Here is a 19241-nt window from a genome sequence, read left to right on the forward strand (position 1 = left end):
ATGACAAAGGTACCTTTAAGAATCTCATTAACGTAATTATTCATATACTGTATTCGCCACTTGTCACACAGTTCAGTACACAGCTGTTTCTCCGAAACTCCATTTTCTGTCACGTAGATCCTAGGGTTACCATAGCGACCCTGAAACACATCGGAAAACAAAAGCATTACGAATCAAAATTATTCATCCCTTTTATATTGGGATGTAGCAGGTACCATAACAAAGAGCACAGATACTGGGACAGCAGGGTAGAGTCTTGCGAGACCATGGATCTGCGCCTGGAAAGTCTTCACTCTCAGGCCTGGGCAAGGTTGTATGGAAGACCAGCAGTTGCCCATGCTGCAAGTCTCCCCTCTCCACGACACCGATGTTGTCCAAGGGAAGGGCAATAGGACCCATACAGCTTGGCACCAGTGTCGTCACAGAGCACTGTGTGATTAAGTGCCTTACTCAAGGAGACAATACATTCCCTCAGTTGGGGCTCGAACTCATGACCTTCAGGTCGCTAGTCCAATGCCTTAACCACTTGGCCACGTGCCCACATGGTAAAGTAGTGGTACTCAATACTTTACAGTACCAGCGACCCAAGTTCAGTTCCCACTACTGCCTGTAAGGAGTTCGTACGTTCTCCCTGTGACTGCGTAGGTTTCCTCCCACAGTGCAAAGACATACTGGTTGGTAGGTTAATTGGTCATTGTAAATTGTCTCATGATTACGCTGTCATTAAATCAGTGGATTGCTGGAAGGCACAGTTCGAAGGGCTGAAAGGGGCTTTTCTGCACTGTATCTCAATAAATAAATTTAAATAATTAAAAAAGTCTGGAGCATGACACAAAGAGTTCCAGGAACTCAGTGGGTCGGGTAGCATCTGTGGGGGGGAAATGTACATACGACATTTTGGACCCAAAACAAAACATTGGTTTTCCGTTTCCCTCCAAAGGTAATTCCTTCACAGCAGACACTTTCCTTATATCCACTTCTTGTTCCTTTGATTTCCTTCTTTAAAAAAAATCACAGGAATTTATGGAATTGCTGACCAACTAGAGATGAGCCATTTCTGCTGAAGGTGATCTATTATTTTAAATGTGTTTGGTGGTTTTTCTTGAACAAAGAGCTAGTGACTTCTCAACAAATGAACTTGTGTACAAACAATAAGTACAGTAATAATGACAGGAAAGTAATTCATTTTATGTTCAGCACCTTGAGATCCAAATGAGGATGTAATGAAATCAGCATTTCCACATATATTGTACAATTAATGAGATCAATCTTTCTGATTCTTTTCCAGATGGACTTTAACTGGAGGTCGCACCTACCCTTCACCTCAAATTAAGTGTCTGAAATATTCTCCCAAAGTTTTGTTTTAAGACTACAAGACCATAAGAGATAGGAAAAGAATTAGACCATTTGGCACATTGAGTCTGCTCAGCCATTTCATCATGGCTGATCCATTTTCCTCTCAAACCCATTCTTCAGCCTTCTCCTGGTAACCTTTCATCCCCTGACTAATTAAGAATCTTATCAATCTCCGCCTTAAATATACCCAACGACTTGACCTCCACAGCTGCCTATGGCCACAAATTCACTATCCTCTGTCTAAAGGAATTCCTCCTCATCTCCGTTCTAAATGTATGTCCCTCTATTCTGAGTCTATGCCCCGTGTAATCTGTGTATTTAATGTTTGTTTTGTTTCCTATAATAAAGACATTTTTCTTTGTTTCCTTTTACTATTTGAAAATGATGCGTGGCTTAGTTTCCATCTTTCAGAGCTCCAGTTCCAAGTCTGCTCATGAGTCTCAACAGAACAGTAGGGAGATCAGCCACAACTCACCCGCAGCAAGGTCGTGAGGCTCCTTCATCAGTGCCTCACAATTCTTGACAGCCCGAGTGACATAAAACATAAACAGAGATGCTGGAAGAACTCAGTTAGTGAAGCTCCAACTGTAAAAAGAAAAACCAGTTAACACATTGGACCATGTAGGGTATTCAACTTGAAATATTAACTGGTTGTACTTTCCACAGATACTGCTTGACTGGCTGAGTTCTTACTGCAATTCTGTTTTTGTTTCAAAGCTTGATCCTCTGGTTTTGTTTCTCAGCAAGTGCTGAAAGCAAACTTCCCTTTTATGTTGCACCCCTTCCAAGTATGAAGATTATTTGTCACATGTACATTGAAATGTACAGTGGAATGCCATGTTTGCGTCAACAACCAACACCGTCAGAGGATGACCTAGCAGCAGCCCGCAAGTGTTCGGTTCAAGAGCCTGAAGACTGGTAACGACTGAGATAATGTCACTCACCCCAACACTGAACTGTTCCCATAACCTATGGACTCTTCATCTCATGTTCCTGATATTTATTCCTTATTTGTTTATTATTTATATATATTTCTTGTCGTATTTGCACAATTTGTTGTCTTCTGCACACTGGTGGTTTGTCTGTCCTGTTGGGTGCAGTCTTTCACTGATTCTATCGTGATTCCTGTATTTGCTGGTGATTGCCCACAAGAAAATGAAACTCAGGTGACATTGTGTACGTTGATAATAAATTTACTTAGAACTTTGAACGGTGAAAGAGTTCAGAGATTGATTAGTTCCCTTTCTCCTTTTGCCGCACATTAATGGGTCCTTCAATCATGACGCAGTGGCAAACATTTACTGGATCTTTCAGAACAGGTGGCATGGTAGCATAGTGGTTAGCGCACTCACTTTCCAACACCAGTGACAACTGATAGGGGTTCAATTCCCACAATATCTGTAACAAGTTTGTATGTTCTCCCTGTGACTTCATGGGTTTCATCTGGGTGCTCCAGTTTCCTCCCACCTTCCAAAGGTGAACACGTTGTTAAGTTGTAGGCATGTTGTGTTGGTGCCGCAATCATGGCAATGTTTGCGAGCTGCCCTGTTGGTTGTTGACACAAAACATTGCTTTTTCTGTGTTTCGATGTACATGTGACAAATAAAGCTAATCTTAAAAGAACAGGCTGAATGGATACATTCTAAAGAGATAATATTCCAAGGGGAGGACCCTGCATCTGAAGATAACTAAAAAAATGTTAAATATGGCATCAAATTTAAAGAAAAAGCATCTAATTGCGCAAATTCAAGTGGCAGGGCAAAATATTCAAAGTTCAAATTTATTATCAAACTATGTATACCATATTCAACCTTGAGATTCGTCGCAGCCAGCCACAGAACAAAGAAACACAATTCATGAAAAAAAACACACACAACAAAGATGGGCTCATATCCAATGTGCAAAAGATGACAAAGCAAGCAAATAGTAAAAAAAAAAAGAGTAAACATAACATGGAATATGTCCATGAAGTGACACTGGGCTGTACTGATGGGAAATAATAAAGTGGTGGTGGAGTTAGTGGGTGGAGGTGCTGACTGAAGGAAGTAACTGTTTTTGAGTCCGGTGGTCCCAGCACAGATGCCATATAGCCTCCTCCCTGATGGGAGTGGGACAGACAGTCCATCAGCAGGCTGGGTGGGCCCTTTATGATGTTACTGGCCTTTTTCTGCTGCCAATCAGAATCGGAATTGGATTTAAAATCACTGGCATATGTCCTGACATTTAATGTTTTATGGCAGCACGACATCACAGTACATAATAAAAACTATAAATTACAGTAAGTATATATAAAAAGAGAGGGAAAAACACTGAAGAAGTGTTCATGGGTTCATTGTACGTTCAGCGATCTGATGGAGGAGGGGAAGAAGCTGTTCCTGAAACACCGAGGGTGTATCTCTGTATCTCTCTGTAGCTTATTACGATCCAGTGCAGTAGCCCCCCCCCCCCCCAATACCAGACAGTGATGCAGACAGTTAGAATACTCTCCACAGTACATCGGTTAAAAATTTGCGGGTGTTTTAGGTGACAAACCAAATCCCAAACTAGTGAAATATTGCTGCATAGTCTGAACATTGCCCCCACTGGATGGGTCCACAACATCCTCAGAGCTCCATCACTCAAGAGATTCACGCTTAATTTCAAAAACAGTTTGATAGGTAGTTGGGTAATTGGCTGGAAGTCGAAGATGGGGATGGGGGGTCAGCAGTGGGTGGGTTGGTGGCGGTGGGAGCTGAATTCTGAAATAATTTTAAGTAAAGGCTCTTGCTCAAAACACACCATAATATCCATTGAGAAACTGATGAATCTCCTATATTTAAAACAAACTTGGCAGTTACTTGAGAGTGATGCAGGAGTGTAGCAGTTAGCATAATGCTTTACATTGCCAGCTGTGAAATAAGGGTTTGATTTCCACCACTGTCTATAAGGAGTTTGTACAATCACCCCATGATTGCACGAATTTCCTGAGGGCTCTCTGATTTCCTCCCATGTTCCAAAGATATATGGTTAGGCTTAGTAAGTTGTAGACATGCTATGAAGTGTGGCAATACTTGCAGGCTGCCCAGCATAACCTTCGCTGACTTGATTTGATGCAAGTGGCGCATTTCACTGTATGTTTCAATGTACATGTGACAGATAAAGCTAATCTAATCTAGAGTCAGAGTTTACAACAGGGTAACTGATTATATCTTTATTACTAAGTCATAAAGTAGTTACGTCAGAGACAGAGGTGTCGATCAGAGTTTCTCCCCCACTCTTCCGTACCTTTGCAAATGTTTCCTCACTATAAATGTGTTCAATTCCCTGAAACACTCATGGGATGGGCCCCAACACATCTGCAGGCAGTTCAGTGCAACTCCAACCACCGATGTGCAAGGAAGCTTCTCCATGTGCCTTCCACTTTACTTTATACCCATGATCTCTCATTCACAATACCCCCACCCCACTGGGTGATCAGTAGGTTAATTGTAGATTGTCCTGTGATTAGGCTAGGGTTAAATCAGGGGTTGCAGGGGCCGCATGGCTCATTGGGTGTTGTACCTCTAAATGAAATAAAAATAAATCTCCCTCATCCTGCAACAATTATTATAAAAGAAATGATGAGTGGATTTGCAGAGAGAAGCTTGCTGCAAATTGGCAAACACCAGTGCCACGTTCTCAGCTGCAAAAAGAACTAACCCAACCCCTCTGTTTCCTTAGTCCCTCATTCCAAGAACCTTTTCAATAAAATCTTTTTAATGTCTTCTCCAATTCTTTCTTAATTTGAAGGCTAAAGGCTGGTTTATACTTGTGTGTACTAGCTTGCGCCGTAGCCTACGCAAGTGGCCTACGCCGTTGTGAGCATTTATACTTGTACATTGGTGTGTCTGCATCGCTCTGCAATTCACCGCCAAAACGCTAGTTGGCGGTGGGGTTTCTATGCCACTGTGTTGAGTTTCTTCATGTTGAAACTCAACACGAAGAAACTCAAACTTCAAACAATGGCGACTGAAACTGAAGGAGGGTGAATTTTCTGTGCTTGTCCGGCCACTGAGAGACATGGACGAGGAAATGCATTTCAAATATTCTCGGATGTCGGCAGGTAGATTTGACGATTTGGTTCATCGTCTCCAACCATTTATTTCACATCAGTATACGCACAGTATACTCAGAGACTGGCAATCACCAGTTGAGTTTTAGCTTCAGGTGGAAGTCAAAAGGCTGTAGCAGCTAGCTACAAACTGGCGTCAAGCACAGGGTCCCCCATAATTTCAGAGGTCTGTAAAGCTTTATGGAAAGCATTGCAGCCAGAGTTCCTTCCCTGCCCTTCAGTCGCCCAATGGGAAGCTATTGCAGCGTAGGAGGAAATGCGATGCTGCCAAGCGGACCAATCACAGTTGTTGCGGTCTGTGTCGCTGCAACGCGTAGTTACATTTTGGGAAAGGTGCACGTCAGGCTACGGTGTAGGGTTTGCGTAGAGTACAGCATAGGGTGCGCCACTACGCCGTATTTATGGTGTACATTTGACGCACAAGTATAAATCAGCCTTAAGTCGGTAAATGCGATGTTAGGCAATTAAGAGAGTAATTCACGTTTCACCCTAATCGATCAGGTGGTGTGGTTATTTTCAGATTGCCGTCACACACAAACTGCTGAAGACTTGACAAAGGACACCCTTAGCTCATAGCATTTAGCAAGTCAAGGGATCATGAAGAGTATAAACCCTTCCTTGTTACTCTAGAAGGAACAGTTTGGGGTAAGCAATCCGACCCGCAGTAAATACCTTTATAAAGTTCAGGATTCTCCTGAAGCCCCAGGGGACCGAGTACAGCCATTCGGATCCTGGGTCCGGCCACTGTGGGTCGACGAGTTCCACTAGGTCACGATCGGTGTGATAACTTGGCCCCTTGCTGTGGTGGTAATTCTTGCTGGTGATGTAGCGGGTTGTGAAGTGACCCAGTCCAAAGAAGTCTGCTGTGCCTCTGATGAAGTATTTCTCCTGCGGAGTGAAGGCGGGCAGCCTGGAGTTAACCTGTCCCTCCTGTGAACTCTTCCTCCCTGTTAACGATAAACACCAAGGCTGGTTAGATGTGGGAACAACGGTTAGATACTTTGAACAATACCAGTGCCACGTTTACCCAGATCTTAAACTGGCCTCATTTGTTTCTAGATTTTCTCTGTTGTGAGAATCGTTTGCACAGTTTCCTCACAAAAATTGTCAGATTCAATCAGCATCTCCCACATTTTTCTAACTTGAAACAGTTGGAAAGGGTGCATTAGAAGTTGCTGATAATAACCCTGGTAACTCACTTAGATTGTGGACAAAATGAACAACTACTCCCTTGGTACCCTGCTGAATAGATTAAAGCAAATCCCATGAAAAGGATTTATACCCTGCCAGCATTTCTGATGCCACACAGGACATTACAGCTTCCCCAGGAAACGTGTTTGTGGCTCCATTCTATCTAGGATTTTATGAATTTTGTTCTGCACCTGTTGGATTGAGGTGTAGAATTATTATTTTCCTTGTAGTTGAAACTTCCTATGCTTGCTTGCATTTTTACATAATCACCCATATATGTGCATGTGAATTTTCCAGTAATTATAGTACAGTTGCTTCTATATGTTTCTAGAAACTTAGTTGTCACACCATTTAAATCTGGCTTTTTATAGGTTAATTGTTATCAGTGAAATTTTATATCATAACACTGTAAAATACAGGATCAGAATTCGGCCATTTGGCCCATCAGTTCTGCTGCACCATTTCATCGTGGGCGATCCATTTCCCTCTCAGCTCCAATCTCCTGCCTTTTGCCCATACGCCTTCGTGCCCTGACTAATGGAGAATCTATCAATCCCTGCTTTAAATACACCCAATGGCTTGGCCTTCACAGCTGTCTGTGGCCATGAATTCCACAGATTCACCACATTTTGGCTACAGAAACTCCTCCTCATCTCTGTTCTAAATGGATGTCACTCTATTCTGAGGCTGTGCCCTCTGGTCCTAGACTCCCCCACCATAGGAAACATCCTCCTCACATCCACTCTATTGAGTCCTTTCAACATTTGATAGGTTTCAATAAGATTCCTCCCCCTACCCCCCCCCCCGACCATTTAGGGAGTACAGGCCAGAGCCATCAGTCAGTCATCATATGGTAACCCTTTAATTCCTGAAATCATTCTCGCGAACCACCTCTGAACCTCTCCAGTATCAGAATATCCTTTCTTAGATAAAGGGCCCAAAACTGCTCACAGTGAGTCCTTACCAGTGCCTTATGAAGCCTCAACATTATATCCTTGCTTTTATATTCTAGTCCTCTCAAAATGAATGCCAACGCTGTATTTGCCTTCCTCACCACCACCTCAACCTGCAAATTAACCTTTAGGGAATCCTGTACGAAGAATTCCAAGTCCCTTTGCACCTAAGATTTTTAAATTTTCTTTCCATTCAGAAAATGGTCTACACTTTCATTTCTTCTACCAAAGTGCATGGTCATGCACTTCCCAACACTGTATTCCATCTGCCACTTCTTTGAGTATTCTTCTAATCTGTTCAGGACCTTCTGCAGCCTCCCTGCTTCCTCAATATTACCTGCCCCTCCACCTATCTTCATATTGTACTGTGAGGGGATCCTGGAGTACCCCTATTAACTGTTTGGAGAGAGACATTTATCATTGATGGTTTGTTTGGAAAGGAGAGAGAGAGAGAGAGACAGTTATTTACAACCAATATGTTGCTTTTGGAAAAGAGAGAGAGAGATGAAGATTGACAGTTGGACTGTCACTTTAAGGCATTGGAAGTAACTTTGGATTTCTACTGAGTTTGGAGTTGGAGACAGCACCGAGCAGCTCGAAGGTTGCCATGGTGACCGAAGGCAGATTGTTGATGTAACTTTCAAGGACTTGTTGCCTGCTTGCAGTCCTTTACAAAGGAGGGAGGCACTCTTTGAGTGACAAGTGATGCTCAGCCTGGTGAAATAAATGGGAGGTCAGATGATACAGACCTCAGACACATGATCTGGACACTGAATGAACATTGTTGTGCCCGCAGGGAAAGTGGGTTTTGGAGGATCAATTCCAAATTGCCATTCCACCGCTGAAGAAGGGGTTGACTGGTGGGGAGTTGTCTATGTGTCCACCCTCGCCGGGGTGATAGCTCCACCACAGGAAACCGGTCCCCCTGGTTAAAGTCACGGTCGGTGACTTGTAAAGGATTTCGGAGGACGACGAGAAGATCAACGGCATCAGCTCACCTGAAGACTCAACTCTCTCTCTCTCTCTCTCTCTCTCACTGTCTCTCCATCACTGCTCAAGTCAGTACCACGAACTGAACTGAACTTTATTCAACATCGTAAGACTGTATCTTTTTACCCCTAGACTTAAAGAAGCTTCGTTTTCATACATATATATTCCACACTTACTTTTATATATAATCATTGCTAACCTGTGTGAATTATTTACTTTAATATTACTGTATTGCGTAGTTACTAATAAATATTATTAGTTGTTAGCAATACGAGACTCCAAAGTGTTCTCCATCTCTGCTGGTTCTTTATTCCCGTCACGGGGTATGTGACAGTACACAAACTTGGCCACAAAGCCATCAATTCCGTCATCCAAATTATTGACATGCAGTGTAAAAAGAAAAAGGGTTCCAACACATTTTGTCATCTCTAGTCTCAGTATGAGACGACCAAAACTACTCTTTAGTCTGGTCTTATCTTTGTTTTCTTAATGCTTCTTCTTTTTGTTCTTGTAACACTTAACAAGACAATCATACACAACTAGTTTTATTGTTTAGCTTGCCCCATCCCAGGCACTGGCATTCTCAACATTGAGGACACCTACAAATGGTGATGCCTCATTGAGGACCCCCATCACCCAGGACGTGCCCCCTTCTCCTTGCTACCCTCAGGGAGGAGGTACAGGAGACTGAAGACACACACTCAACATTTTAAGAACAGCTTTTTCCCCTCTACCACCAGATTTCTTAATGGTCCATGAACACTACCTCACCACTTTTCCTCTCTTTTTGTGCCACTTATCTAATTTTTGTTTGTATATATTTATTGTTATGTATAGTTTTTATTATATATTGCAAAGTACTGCTGCCGCAAAACAAATTTCACGACATATACCAGAGATATCCTGATTCTTGACTGATGAAGAATCTTTGGATTGCAAAAGCATCAGGATCCAACATTCCTTACTTAAAATAATCTCATTGATGCACGCAGGAGTCCATTACTGAAGGCCCCAATGGTCCCATTCACTGCTTTGGCATATCACTGTGGTATGGTGAATCTCTAAGTCAGAGCCAAGCTGAACTCAGAAGGCACACTGGAGTATCCCCCAGTCAGGTTTCCTATTCGGCCTATTATAACAGTATTCAGCAAAGGAAATTAAAAACTGTAAATTTAGTCTCATTTCACACTCGACTGCAAGTAAACACAATATATTAAAGCCATAGAGCACTACAGCACAGAAACAGGCCTTTCGGCCCTTCAAATATGTGCCGAACTCTTATTCTGCCAAGTCCATTGACCTGCGCCAAGACCATAGAGTAGCCCTCCATGTCTCCCACCCATGTACCTATCCAAACTTTTCTTAAATGTCACAATCAAACCCACATACACTACTTCCCCTGGCATCTTGTTCCACACTCACACCACCTTCTGAGTGAAGGAGCTCCCCCTCATGTTCCCCTTAAACACTTAACCTCTCAACCTTATTGTATGACCCCTAGTTCGAATTTTCACCCAACCTTTCTTAAGATTCACCTGGTGGCATTTTAGACCCCTGAGTAATCCAATGGAAAATCAGATTTATAGGCATCTGTGGAGAGGATTCAAAGGACGTTCGTAAAAATGATTCCAGGATTGAATGGCTTGTTATATGAACAATGTTTCATGGCTCTGGGCCTGTATTCACTGGAATTCAGAAGAATGAGGGGTCAGCTAATTGAAACCTATCAAATGGTGAAAAGTCTTGATAGAGTGGATGTGGAGAGGATGTTTCTTTTGGTGGGAGACCAGAGGACAACACAGCCTTAGAATAGAGGGGCATCCCTTTAGAATGGAGGACAGAAGGAATTTCTTTAGCCAGAGAGTGATGAATCTGTGGAATCTGTTGCCACAGGCAGCTGTGGAGGCCAAGTCTGTATGTATATTTAAGGCAGAGGTTGATAGATTCTCGCTGGGTCAGGGCATGAAGGGATATGGGTAAAAGGCAGGAGATTAGGGCTGAGAAGAACGTTGAATCAGCGATGATGAAATGGTGGAGCAGACTCGATGGGCCAAGTAGCCTAATTCTGCTCCTATATCTTTTGGTCTCATGGTCTAAACAAGTTTATTTACTTTGCGCTTTTGATTTTTTTTTGGTGCCAGATTAACTTATTATTTTATACTTACCAATGTAGTCTTTCATAACTTGAGGGTAGTCCCCGTTGAAAATTGGGTTGGCAAACCAGCCAAGATTAAACTGGATGTATCGCTCTGCAGCCTCAATATCCTGTAGGCCGGTAATATCCACCGGCTCTCCCCACTCACTTGTGATGGAAATACCCACTATGCCTTTAATAGTAAAAGAATGGTTAATAAGTACACATAATCTCTAAACTGCAATATAAATATTTCAGTTGTGATGTTGTAAGTTAAACTAGTTCCCAAGTTGAAGCTCTTCCACAACATCCTGGGCCACCTTTTGTCCTCTCTATCAGGCAAGATCTCCAGGCTTTGACATTTGCTGGTTTAAACCAAACCCTCCTCTGTGAACATAGAACATAAAACATAACACCATGATACACACCCTTTGCTCCATGAGGTTGAGTCCACATTTTAACCTTCTCTAAGATCAATCTAACCCTTCCCTCACACATAGGCCTCTAATCAGTCCTGAAGTGGGGTCCCGGTCCAAAATGTCAATTATTTATTCCATTGATGCTGCCTGACACGCTGAGTTCCTTCTGTATTTCGTGTGTCTTACTTTAGATTTGTAGCAGACTTTCTCATGTTTACGAATAGGCCTCCAATTTTCTTTCATTGTGTGCCTAAGAGTCTCTTAAATGCCTCTAGTGCCACCTGTGGCAGGAGTTCCACCCACCCACTGCTCACTGTGTGGAAAACCTACCTTTGACATCCCTCCTAAACTTTCCTCCAATCGCCTTAGATTTATGTGCCCTCATATTAACCTTTTCCGTCCTGGCAAGTGGTCTCCAGCTGTCCACATGATCTACACCTCTCATCATTTTGTACACCTTTATCATGGTAACCACGACAGTGCAGTGGTTAGCATGACTGTATTACAGCTTGGGGTGTAACAGTCTGAGTTCAATTCCAGTGACCTCTGTAAAAAAGTTTGTACATTCTCCCCATGTGTGTGCATGAGTTTCCTCCCACAGTCCAGAGGTGTACTGGTTCGTCGGTTAATTGGTCTTGTGATTAGGCTAGGGTTAAATCAGTGGGTTGCTGGATGGTGCAGATCATTGGGCCAGGAAGTCCTGTTCTGCACTGTATCTCTAAATAAATAAATATAAAATCTCTTATCCTCTTTCATTCCAAAGAGAAAAGCCCTAACTCGCTCAGCCTATCCTCATTAAACATGCTCTCTAATCCAGGCAGCATTGTGGTAAATCTGCCCTGCACCCTCTCTGATATTGAAACATATGGCCTGGCAAATAGTGTATATCTGTATATTTACACTAGCATATTTCTATTGATTTGGCCTTTGCAACACTTCCAGCTGGTGCTTTCATAACTTGCGTTATGAAACACGCACTAATTATTCTAATTTTCCTTTGCCAGATATCTCAAATCTGAGCTCTCTGGTTTCTTGTTCATTAAACAACTGATTCCTCATTTAATCTCTGGAAATCCTATCACAAACATGACTATCTTTTTAAAATCTCAACTGAACGCCATCTCGAAGGAGGAAGATCGCAACTTCTCACAACTCTACAGAACTGCTCAGAGTTTTATTCTTAAACTGAGATACAACATGTGCTGAGCTAAGGTCCAACATAGATCCTTCCAATGGCTTGAATGGGCTTACTGAATCTGGAGCACAAGCCTCAAGAGTTCTACCTCAAAGTGACAAAAGTTCATTTCATCAACACTGCTCACCTACACAGCCAAACTGTGCAGTATACTTCACTCTACACCACGGATATCAGCTGAGCCTTGCGCTACAGGTTTCACTTACGTTTGAGACCCTTCTTTCTTAATCTTGAGAGCTCATTACCTTTTTGGCGACTGCGCCAGAGCCTGTCGTACGTGTGCCAAGCTGTCGCGTGGGCCTGTGAAACAGAAGTCGACACCTCGAATGATACTGAGATCACGGGTTCTTCACACTTACTTGCCCCACCACGTTATTTAAATTTCTCAACAGAACGAACGGAAAATGCCTGTCCCCCAAAGCCATACACAAGAAGGGTCCAGGTAAAAGATGGTGGTGACCCTTGGTCCGGGGTTGTAGGCTGAGGTCGGATTGTAGGACGGGGCTTGGCAGGGATTTTGAGATAGGGCTGGAGCAGAGGTCTTGTACCATGTGTGGCAGAATAATACTTTTGCATGGACTAGCTCAGCTGAAGGTCCTGTTTCTGTGCTGTAGTGCTTTGATTCACTGGGGCTCTACAGCTACACTCCCTGATTCACTAGGAAAATTATTATGCTGCTGTTGGACTGAAGTGCATTAAAAGTTTGTTGTTGCATAAAGAGAAAAAATATCCAACAGTCTGGAAAATCTGCCAATCCAACACCACTAACGTCCCAGGGGCGCCCGGTAATCAGAGATTACTGTTCATTTAGCTCAGCATCAGATAATTTTCTGATGGAGAAACTTACCTTAATAATGTTGTGAGCTGCCCTGTAAGCTCCTGCTCCTTTCAGCTTTAACCCTGGTGCATGCATTCCGAGCTCATATCCTTCTACAGCCACGGACTACAATATAAAACACATAACTGTCAACCCAAAGCAATTCCTACAGATCACACTTATTCTAATTCCAACTGAGAATCACGTTGAACTTTCCCACAATAGAGTTACAAACAAGTAGACCAATACGAGATTTTGTCTCACACAGGAACTACACATCTGTCAAAGTAAATGGAAAATGGACAATTAGTGCAGGAGAGAGAAGCATTTGCTCCGATTACTGCGCTGGCCAAAGCCAGTTGCTGCGTCCCTCTGATCAGGATTATGAGAAACACAAGAGGTCTGAAGATGCTGGAAATCCAGAGAAACACCCAAACACACAAAATGCTGGAGGAGCTCAGCTGGTCTGGTAGTATCTATGGAAAAGAGTAAACAGTCAAAGTTTCGGGCTGAGACTTTTCAACAGGACTAGAAAGGACGCGAGCAGAAGCCAGAATAAGTTGGCGGAGGGGAAGGAGTACGAGTTGGCAGCTGATTGATGAGGGGGAAAGTGGGAGGATGTGGGAGACGGGATGAAGGAAGAAGCTGGGAGATGATAGGTGGAAGAGCTAAAGGGCTGACAAAGAATGGAGGATTATGAGGGAAGTGATATCAATCTCCCTTGAAGTAAAGAGTGAATGGTTACAGGGCTTTTGGTGAAATTTAGAGGGAGATTTAAAAAAAAGAGTGAGCTTGGTAGGGTGGGATTATTGGGTTGTGAAATAGGATACCATGTTAGAACAATCATTAACAAAGGATTGAAGGACGACTGCACAAGCACGTGGACGTCAGCGAGTTAGACAAGCACGAAGAGTTTAAAAGAAGACAGCTTTATAGAGCAGGCAACAGTAGAGGGAGTCAGAGTAGGAGGGCTTTGGCTCAAAGGGGCTTCAGTGATAATGGGTTGAGGCAAGGTAGGTTACCTGTGAAGAATAGAAACAGGAAGCATGTCTGTGAGGCTGGTGTTCTGTACTGTGTATCAGATGTGGGAAGTCCAGGAGACTCTCAGCCTCCTGGAAGGCCACTTCTGCTTTAGGTGTGTCAGGCTGCAGCTCCTTACAGACTGAGTTAGGGAACTGGAGCTGCAGCTCGATGACCTTCGTCTTGTCAGGGAAAGTGAGGAGGTGATAGAGAGAAGCGATAAGTAAGTATCGGGAGACAGATAAGTGGGTAATAGTCAGGAGAGGGAAGGGCAAGAGTCAGATACAAGAGAGTACCCCAGTGGCTGCCCCCCTTAACAATAAGTACTCCTGTTTGAGTACTGTTGGGGGGGATGGCCTACCTGGGGGAAACAACAGTGGCCACATCTCTGGCACAGAGTCTGGCCCTGTGGCTCAGAAGGGTAGGGAAAGGAAGAAGGCAGCAGTATTAGGGGACTCTATAGTTAGGGGGTCAGACAGGTGATTCTGTGGACACAGGAACGAAACACAGATGGTAGTTTGCCTCCCAGGTGCCAGGGTCCAGGATGTTTCTGATTGCGTCCATGATATCCTGAAGTGGGAAGGTGAACAGCCAGAGGTTGTGGTACATATCGGTACCAACGACATAGGTAGGAAATGGGAGGAGGCCCTGAAAACAGTCTACAGGGAGTTAGGAAGGAAGTTGAGAAGCAGGACCTCGAAGGTAGTAATCTTGGGATTATCGCCTGTGCCACGCGGCAGTGAGTATAGGAATAGAGTGAGGTGGAGGATAAATGCGTGGCTGAGGGATTGGAGCAAGGGGCAGGGATTCCAATTTCTGGATCATTGGGACCTCTTTTGGGGCAGGAGTAACCTGCACAAAAAGGATGGATTGCACTTGAATCTGAGGGGGACCAATATCCTGGCAGGGAGGTTTGCTAAGGCTATTGGAGAGAGTTTAAACTAGAATTGCTAGGGGGTGGGAACTGAACTGAAGAAACAGAGAAAGGGTCAGATGGCTCACAAATAGAGAAAGCTTAGAGTTGGTGCGAGAGGGAGGATAGGCAGGTGATAGAGAAGGGATGCACTCAGACCGATGGTTTGAGATGTGTCTATCTTAATGCAAGAAGCATCATAAACAAGGTGGATGAGCTTACAGCATGGATCAAAACTCGGAGCTATGATGTTGTGGCCATTACAGAGACTAGGATGGCTCAGGGGCAGGAATGGTTATTTAGAGTGCCAGGCTTCAGTTGTTTCAGAAAGGACAGGGAGGGAGACAAAAGAGGTGAGGACGTGACAATGCTGATCAGAGATAGTGTCACGGCTGCAGAAAAGGAGGAAGTCATGGAGGGATTGTCTACGGAGTCTCTGTGGGCAGAAGTTAGAAACAGGAAGGGGTCAATAACTCACTGGGTGTTTTTTATAGACCACCCAATAGTAACAGGGCCATCAAGGAGCAGATAGGGAGACAGATTCTGGAAAGGTGTAATAATAACAGGGCTGTCGTGGAGAGAGATTTAAATTTCCCAAATATTGATTGGCACCTCCCTAGAGCAAGGGGTTTAGATGTGGTGGAGTTTGTTATGTGTGTTTAGGAATGTTTCCTGACACAATATGTAGATAAGCCTACAAGAGGAGAGGCTGTACTTGATCTGGTATTGGGAAATGAACCTGGTCAGGTGTCAGGTCTCTCAGTGGGAGAGCATTTTGAAGATAGTGATCACAATTCTATCTCCTTTACTATAGCATTGGAGAGGGATAGGAACAGACTAGTTAGTAAAGTGTTTAATTGGAGTAAGGGAAAATATGAAGCTATCAGGCAGGAACTTGGAAGCATAAACTGGAAACAGATGTTCTCGGGGAAATGTACGGCAGAAATGTGGCAAATGTTCAGGGTATATTTGCGTGGCATTCTGCATAGGTATGTTCCAATGAGTCAGGGAAAGGATGGTAGGGTACAGGAACCGTGCTATACAAAGGCTGTAGAAAATCTAGTCAAGAAGAAAGAAAAACTTACGAAAGGTTCAAAAAACTAGGTAATGCTAGAGATCTAAAAGATTATAAGGCTAGCAGGAAGGAGTTTAAGAATGAAATTAGCCAGAAGGGGCCCTGAGAAGGCCTTGGCGAGCAGGATTAAGGAGAACCCCAAGGCATTCTACAAGTATGGAAAGAGCAAAAGGATCAGACGTGAGAGAATAGGACCAATCAAGTGTGACAGTGGAAAAGTGTGTATGGGACCGGAGGAGATAGCAGAGGTACTTAATGAATACTTTGCTTCAGTATTCATTACAGAAAAGGATCTTGGTGAGTGTAGGGATGACTTACATTGGATTGAAGAGCTTGAGCATATAGACGTTAAGAAAGAGGATGTGCTAGAGCTTTTGGAAAGCATCAAGTTGGATAAGTCTCCGCGACTGGATGAGATGTACCCCAGACTACTGTGGGAGGCGAGGGAGGAGATTGCTGAGCCTCTGGTGATGATCTTTGCATCATCAACAGGCACAGGAGAGGTTCTGGAGGATTGCAGGGCTACAGATGTTGTTCCCTTATTCAAGAGAGGGAGTAGAAATAGCCCAGGAAATTATAGACCAGTGAGTCTTACTTAAGTGGTTGGTAAGTTGATGGAAAAGATCCTGAGAGGCAGAATTTACGGACATTTAGAGAAGCATAATATGATTAGGAATATATATGATTAGCATGGCTTTGTCAAAGGCAGGTTGTACCTTATGAGCCTGATTGAATTTTTTGAGGATGTGACTAAACACATCGATGGAGGCAGAGCAGTAGATGTAGTGTATATGGATTTCAGCAAGGCATTTGATAAGGTACCCCATGCAAGGCTAATTGAGAAAGTAAGGAGGCATGGGATCCAAGGGGACCTTGCTTTGTGGATCCAGAATTGGCTTGCTCACAGAAGGCAAAGCGTGGTTGTAGACAGGTAATATTCTGCATGGAGCCTGGAACTCCGTGCCATATAAGAGACTCTTAGTTAGGCATATGGCTGATAGAAAAATGATGAACTATAGGTTGGGAAGGATTAGACTGATTTAGAGAAGATTAAAAGGTCAGCACAATATCATGGGCAAAGGGCTTGTACTATGTTGCACTGTTCTATTAACTGTGATACAACCTGTGTAAAAGGCACACAGGGTATAGAATTCAGCACATTTTCAGTACATAGCATGTCCACCATGCGACGCAAATGGGTAGTGGTGAAAGGCAGTTGGAAATATGACAATTTGGCTTATGAGCAACAGGAGCCATTGAAGGGATTTCAGTGAAATAGGTTCTCCCAGAAATAGTGCCTTGTGGACGACTGTGTGCATGGGTGACAGGAAGAGGGATGCTTATGATATACTCAGTACAGCACAAAGCCTGGAGGATGGAAATGCATACAAGTTATCTTATGTATTTATACTTATTTTTTAAAAAAATTATTGTGTTATTTATGTTATTGAGAGTTTTTTGTGCTACATTGGATGTGAAATAGGAATTAATTCATTCTCCTTGCATTCGTGTACAGGAAATAACATTAAGCAATCTTGAATCTTGAAAATATAGGTGTGGAATTAAAAATGAAAATGGGAGAGCAGAATAGGTGAAAATATACTAGCAAATGCAGTTGAGGAAAATCTAAAGATATTGTTTTACAAGTACAGATAATGAAAGAGGATCTCTAAAGGAAGACATGGATTAGATTTTCATTATTTTGCAACTCTCTTCACAAAATGAGAGGGCGGAAGATGGCAGCGCGACACAGCTCGCAGCGGCCACTCCGGTGGTGATGTCTGTTATTTATCCAGTAGGGTGCCGTGCACAATCCTGATTTGATGGAGACGGACGTGAGAGCACGGAGGAACATCTAGTGAAACTTCTGAAATGCCTGCTTCGCTGCTGCTGCTACTGTGTGGTCCGGAATCTCCGGAGGGGAAGGCCCCGAGTCCTCGGCTTTGCTTGTTGCTCGGCGGCCGGGGTGAGGTCGAAGCACTCGGCAGAGGATGGTGCTCGGAGAGGCTGTGTCGGAGGGGCTGGTCGGAGGCTCGAAGTTTTTGGACGGACTCAAAGTCTGCTGCGGTCGGGTGCTTCCAATGGTGCTGCATTGGCAAGTTGGCGGCGCTTGGAGGTTCATGGCAGGGAGAGTTTCTCCCTTCTGCCACCTGCGTGAGATGATGAGGCTATCGGGACTTGGAGACTTTTTTACTGTGCCCATGGTCTGCTCTTTATCAAATTATGATATTGCTTTGCACTGTTGTAACTATATGTTATAATTATGTGGTTTTGTCAGTATTAGTCTTGGTTTGTCCTTTTTTTGTGATATCATTCTGGAGGAACGTTGTAACATTTTTTAATACATGCATTTCTAAATGACAATAAATGAAACTGAACTGAACTTACTTCACAAAATGATGGGAATGATGCAATGTTTAAGTGCAATGTTCGATGCAATGAACAGAGTTACAGAGGAGAATTGGGGGTTTGTACAGATGTAGACTATCCCAGCCTGTCCATCCCCGGACTTGGAGTGGTTCCTGATGACTAGGCCACTGCACAGGCTTGGAAAGAGATGCAGACTCAGCCAGATCCATCCTGGGCACCAGCCTCCCCGGCATCCAGAACATTTTCAAAAGGTAGCGCTTCAAGAAAGCGACATCCATCACAAAGGACCCTCACCATCTTTCTTATGTGACATTCCCTTCGCACAATCCACTCATCCCTCTCTACAAAGCCCACCTTTATTACCTCCCTCCAAATCTCATTGCTATAATCAGGGAGGAGGCACAGCTTCTTCCCCTCTGCCATCAGATTTCTGAATGGTCCACGAACACTACCTCACCACTTCGCTCTACTTGTTTGTTAGAGCTGTACTGCAACTGATAGTAATTTTACCATGTATTGCACTGTACTGCTAGCACAAAACAAGAAATTTCACAACAGATGTCTGTGATAGTAAACCTGATTCTGATTCCTTAGTTTTGAAAGGTAGAGTCTTTATTATGCCAGCCTTCATCAGTCAGAGTATGAGGTATAGAAGTTGGGATGTTATGGTGCAGTTGTACAAGTCATCGGTGAGGCTGCTCTTGAAGTAGTGTGTTCA

The 19241-nt window shown here is 43.5% G+C and overlaps 2 protein-coding genes across 5 annotated transcripts in view; one reads left to right on the forward strand and one right to left on the reverse strand.

The window, feature by feature from the left end:
* The window catches only part of zwilch (zwilch kinetochore protein), a 50566-nt gene extending 48839 nt beyond the window's left edge, over window positions 1–1727 (forward strand). For all 4 annotated transcript variants that reach the window (XR_011889039.1, XR_011889038.1, XR_011889041.1 and 1 more), the window contains one exon: window positions 1289–1727. The gene's annotated coding sequence lies outside the window, so the exon portion shown is untranslated. The remainder of the gene's footprint in view (window positions 1–1288) is intronic.
* The window catches only part of lctlb (lactase-like b), a 54910-nt gene that overhangs the window by 12510 nt on the left and 23159 nt on the right, over window positions 1–19241 (reverse strand). Inside the window, exons 7-11 of the mRNA XM_072277975.1 lie at window positions 13176–13271; window positions 12574–12628; window positions 10746–10907; window positions 6119–6393; window positions 14–140 (exon numbers count right to left, since the gene is read on the reverse strand). Coding sequence (XP_072134076.1) covers window positions 14–140; window positions 6119–6393; window positions 10746–10907; window positions 12574–12628; window positions 13176–13271 — 715 coding nt within the window. The remainder of the gene's footprint in view (window positions 1–13; window positions 141–6118; window positions 6394–10745; window positions 10908–12573; window positions 12629–13175; window positions 13272–19241) is intronic.

Source organism: Mobula birostris, chromosome 14 (genome assembly GCF_030028105.1).
Source record: "Mobula birostris isolate sMobBir1 chromosome 14, sMobBir1.hap1, whole genome shotgun sequence".
NCBI lineage: Eukaryota > Metazoa > Chordata > Chondrichthyes > Myliobatiformes > Myliobatidae > Mobula > Mobula birostris.